This window comes from Lycium ferocissimum, chromosome 2, assembly GCF_029784015.1.
Source record: "Lycium ferocissimum isolate CSIRO_LF1 chromosome 2, AGI_CSIRO_Lferr_CH_V1, whole genome shotgun sequence".
Lineage (NCBI taxonomy): Eukaryota > Viridiplantae > Streptophyta > Magnoliopsida > Solanales > Solanaceae > Lycium > Lycium ferocissimum.
This window is the reverse complement of record NC_081343.1, coordinates 41,575,814-41,579,349: the sequence shown is the minus strand read 5'-3', so window position 1 is coordinate 41,579,349 and position 3,536 is coordinate 41,575,814. Positions and strand designations below refer to the sequence as shown.

At 32.9% G+C, this 3,536-nt stretch overlaps 1 protein-coding gene across 1 annotated transcript; it reads left to right on the top strand.

The window, feature by feature from the left end:
* Nucleotides 1-3,536, top strand: LOC132048057 (RNA exonuclease 4-like). Its single transcript, XM_059439000.1, has 7 exons — nt 1-92; nt 420-571; nt 702-832; nt 1,401-1,612; nt 1,711-1,917; nt 2,223-2,303; nt 3,035-3,536. The coding sequence occupies exons 1-7, from the start codon at nt 58-60 to the stop codon at nt 3,267-3,269; spliced, it is 1,053 nt and encodes a 350-aa protein (XP_059294983.1). The 5' UTR covers nt 1-57; the 3' UTR covers nt 3,270-3,536.

Sequence of the window (3,536 nt, the reverse complement as noted above, 5' to 3'; positions counted from 1 at the left end):
GATCAGCTCTCTCTTCTCTACTCAATTTTCAATATTTCTCAAGTATTAACCACTACAATGGACCACAGATGTGAATCTTCCGAGACTCTCAGGTACCATATAGTATGTCTTTGTTCACAGTTTTACTAACTTGTTTAGTTGTTTTCATACCTTATACTATTTGTTTCATTCATGATAATAAGCAGTAGTATTAAAAGGTACTCTTTCAAAGGGATTTTAGTTATAGAACGCATAACGGATTAACGATTCTTTACACTTTCAGTGTATTTTAACCTTTGTGTGATAGTAGGTTGCGTTAATTAACGTTTATCAGATTTAATTGTACTCATCATATATATAGTTGACCAGATTGTGTAAAAAAAATTATACCATCAGTTCATTGGAACTTATAACTCTGTAAAATTTCATGGGGTACACAGGAACAAGTGTGCAGCATGCTATAGGCAATTCAACAAAATGGAGCACCTAGTTGACCACATGAGGACATCCTATCATTCAGTTCATGAACCCATGTGTGGGATTTGCAGAAAGCACTGTCGATCTTTTGAATCTTTGAGAGAGCATCTCATTGGTATATATCTTAAATTTTTCCTAGCAACAAGTCCCAGTACTGGTTGATTAACTTTTTCTGCTAATCGGTTATGATTTCTAATTAATAAATTAATATGATTATGCCTTGTTACCAAATTAATATTTTTCAGGGCCATTGCCAAAGGCCGACTGTGAGAAGATTTTCAAGGAGCGAGGATGTGACATTTGTTTGACAATCCTTAGTAGCCGGAGTGCACTTAGGGCTCACAAGGAATCATGTCAACTCTCACGTTCAAATAATGTATGCTTATTCAATCTCCACAACAATAGTTTCAAGATATATAATTGTTTTTTGGCCTTTGGTCAAGAGTGTCAAATTTAGTCCATGAAAATATAATTCACATAATCTGTCAAAATACAAATTAGATGATGAGTTCAGTTGATATACATTGGTGAGTCATTTTGGGCATAGCCCAAAATTAGCGGCCATCTAAAAGGTTGACCAATTTGGAGCATTTATATCCGACCCAAATTAATCCACAAGAAAACTTATGAAAACAAACAAAAGTAGTAACTTGGATTTTATTTTGTTTGTTTTATATAGTCATGATAAATAAATAAAAAGTTTTATTAGTTTGATTTGATAATTGAACAAATTATAAAAGCACAAACAAACAAGTGAAAAATAGTTATGGATTGAACAGATTGGATTAAGTTGGCCTGCCCAAAAAATCAAGATAATAATGGACGAGTTATGATCACCCTATTTACTAAATTTACCTTTTTAACTCTCCAAAATGCAGTTCAACTTGTCCATTTGACACCCCTATTTTGCTCTAATCCGTATAGTTGTGTTGGTTCATTTTCAGGGTGTGCTCTATCGCATGGCTAAGTTGGGCATTCAAGATGACCTAAGGATTGAAAATAGCCGTGGAAGAGTTGTTGCTCTTGCCTGCAAAATGGTTGGCGGTGGTTCCGATGGCTCTCTTGACCTTTGTGCTAGAGTTTGCCTCATTGATGAACATGAAAGGATCCTCTTTCACTCCTACGTCGCACCAAAGCTTTCTGTCACTAACTATAGGTAATTATAGTACTAAAATTAATTTAGTGAATTCCAGTTTAGTTATATAGTCCTAGGATATTAATTCTAGATGAATTATGTTGTATGTATATGTTTAGGTATGAAATAACGGGGATAAGGCCAGAACATTTGAGGGATGCAGTGCCACTGAAGCAAGTATCAAGAAAGATTCAAGAATATCTTTGTAATGGGGAACCTATTTGGCAAATTCGTTCTAGAAGTGGAAGGGCTAGGATCCTTGTTGGACATGGTTTGGGTCATGATCTTAAATGTTTAGACCTGGACTACCCACCATTAATGATCAGGTAATTCCTTTAAGATAGTTACAATTAATTTAACTTGGATAACAATATGTAATGGTAGTAGAGTGTTTACAGTATCAGGTCAATTAAAAAATAATTAGAGGTAACTGCACATAATAAAATGAATTAGTAATCTGAAAAATAAGATTAGATAATGATACTACATATTAAATTACACCAATTGGGTTAGAGAAATTACAATGTGAATATATGTAAATTAAATCTACTTACAACTGAAACTAAGACCATGCAAATTCCTCCTAGTTATTACAATAAATTTGACGTTTCATCAACATTTTTGTCTGAAGGGATACTGCAATATACCCTCCACTGATGAAAACAAGCAAGATCAGCAACTCACTCAAGCACTTGACTAAAGCTTATCTTGGGTACGCAAATAAGCAAATCTCGATGCTTCTCTCTTGTTATCAACTATAGTAGTAATATTAGTTGCAAGCATAGTATAGAATCCTAAAGGAAGGATTCTTCGAAGAAAGTATTCAAAGTTGAAGTTTAAAAAAAGTACTATTTGATAGTTTAAACGATGTTTGAATATATATATATATATATATATATATATATATATATATATATATATATATATATATATATATATATTTTATCACCTGGAATAAAAAAGTTGAAAATTTGTGAATTAAAAATTATTATTTCACTTGAAATACTTTTCAAATAAGTTTTAAACATTTCACCAGTTTTTTAAATAGCAGTATTTACAAATACTGATGGTAAAGCTAATATTTTAAAATAATATTATTCTTGGTCATTAATATCTGTCTTACTATCTTACTTTTCGATTTTATTATTATTTGCCGTTTCATTTGCTTAATTCGGTTATCGTTTCATTTGTTGTTACTGCGGTTCTTTTCTTCATTATTTTTTACTTGGCTTCTTCACTGTTGTATTTTCTTTTCATACTATTTTTGATATGCTTTGTTTGAGGCAAGGTCCAGCGGAAACCACCTCTCTACCTTCACAAGGTAGGAGTAAGGCTAGCTGCATACACACCAACGTCCCTAGATCCCACTTATGGGACTACGCTGGTTATGTTGTTGTTGTTGCTCTTGTTATAGTATTAATATGCTTATGTTGCCATCCATAGGTATGAGATTCAGACAGGAGTGCAAGATCCGTATGATGACTGTGTAGCAACAATGAAGCTGTACATGAGAATGAAATCACAAGCTCACAAAAGGGAGGAGTATCCACTTGCCACTGACCCACAAAATCGTAATAATTTTGCGTCGTGGAAGCAAAGCGAGCTTGAGAGGATGACACCTCAAAAAATGCTGGAAATCTCACGATCTGATTATTACTGCTGGTGTTTGGATAACTAAGAAATTCAAGTGGAACTATGATACGATATTGATGTCTGATGATTCATTCTAGAGGCAAAGGTGGAAAATAAAACAACAGTAGCAACAGAATTCAGTAGACTTACAAAACTGCACGTAGAAACTATTTATGCGACTCTCTATTAGATATTGAGAATTTCAAATGATAAGAACACATTTACTACTTACTTAAACAGCACATCACTTATTTCATAATGTATTTTTTTTTTTTTTGCTACTAGTATTATTTAATAAAACTTTCTTGTAGTG

Bases quoted from the DNA above. Each gene is read 5' to 3' on its own strand.
- LOC132048057 (XM_059439000.1), top strand. From the start codon at position 58: ATGGACCACAGATGTGAATCTTCCGAGACTCTCAG. The intron at 93-419 runs GTACCATATAGT...TGGGGTACACAG, and splicing joins GAATCTTCCGAGACTCTCAG to GAACAAGTGTGCAGCATGCT. The intron at 1,918-2,222 runs GTAATTCCTTTA...TTTTGTCTGAAG, and splicing joins TACCCACCATTAATGATCAG to GGATACTGCAATATACCCTC.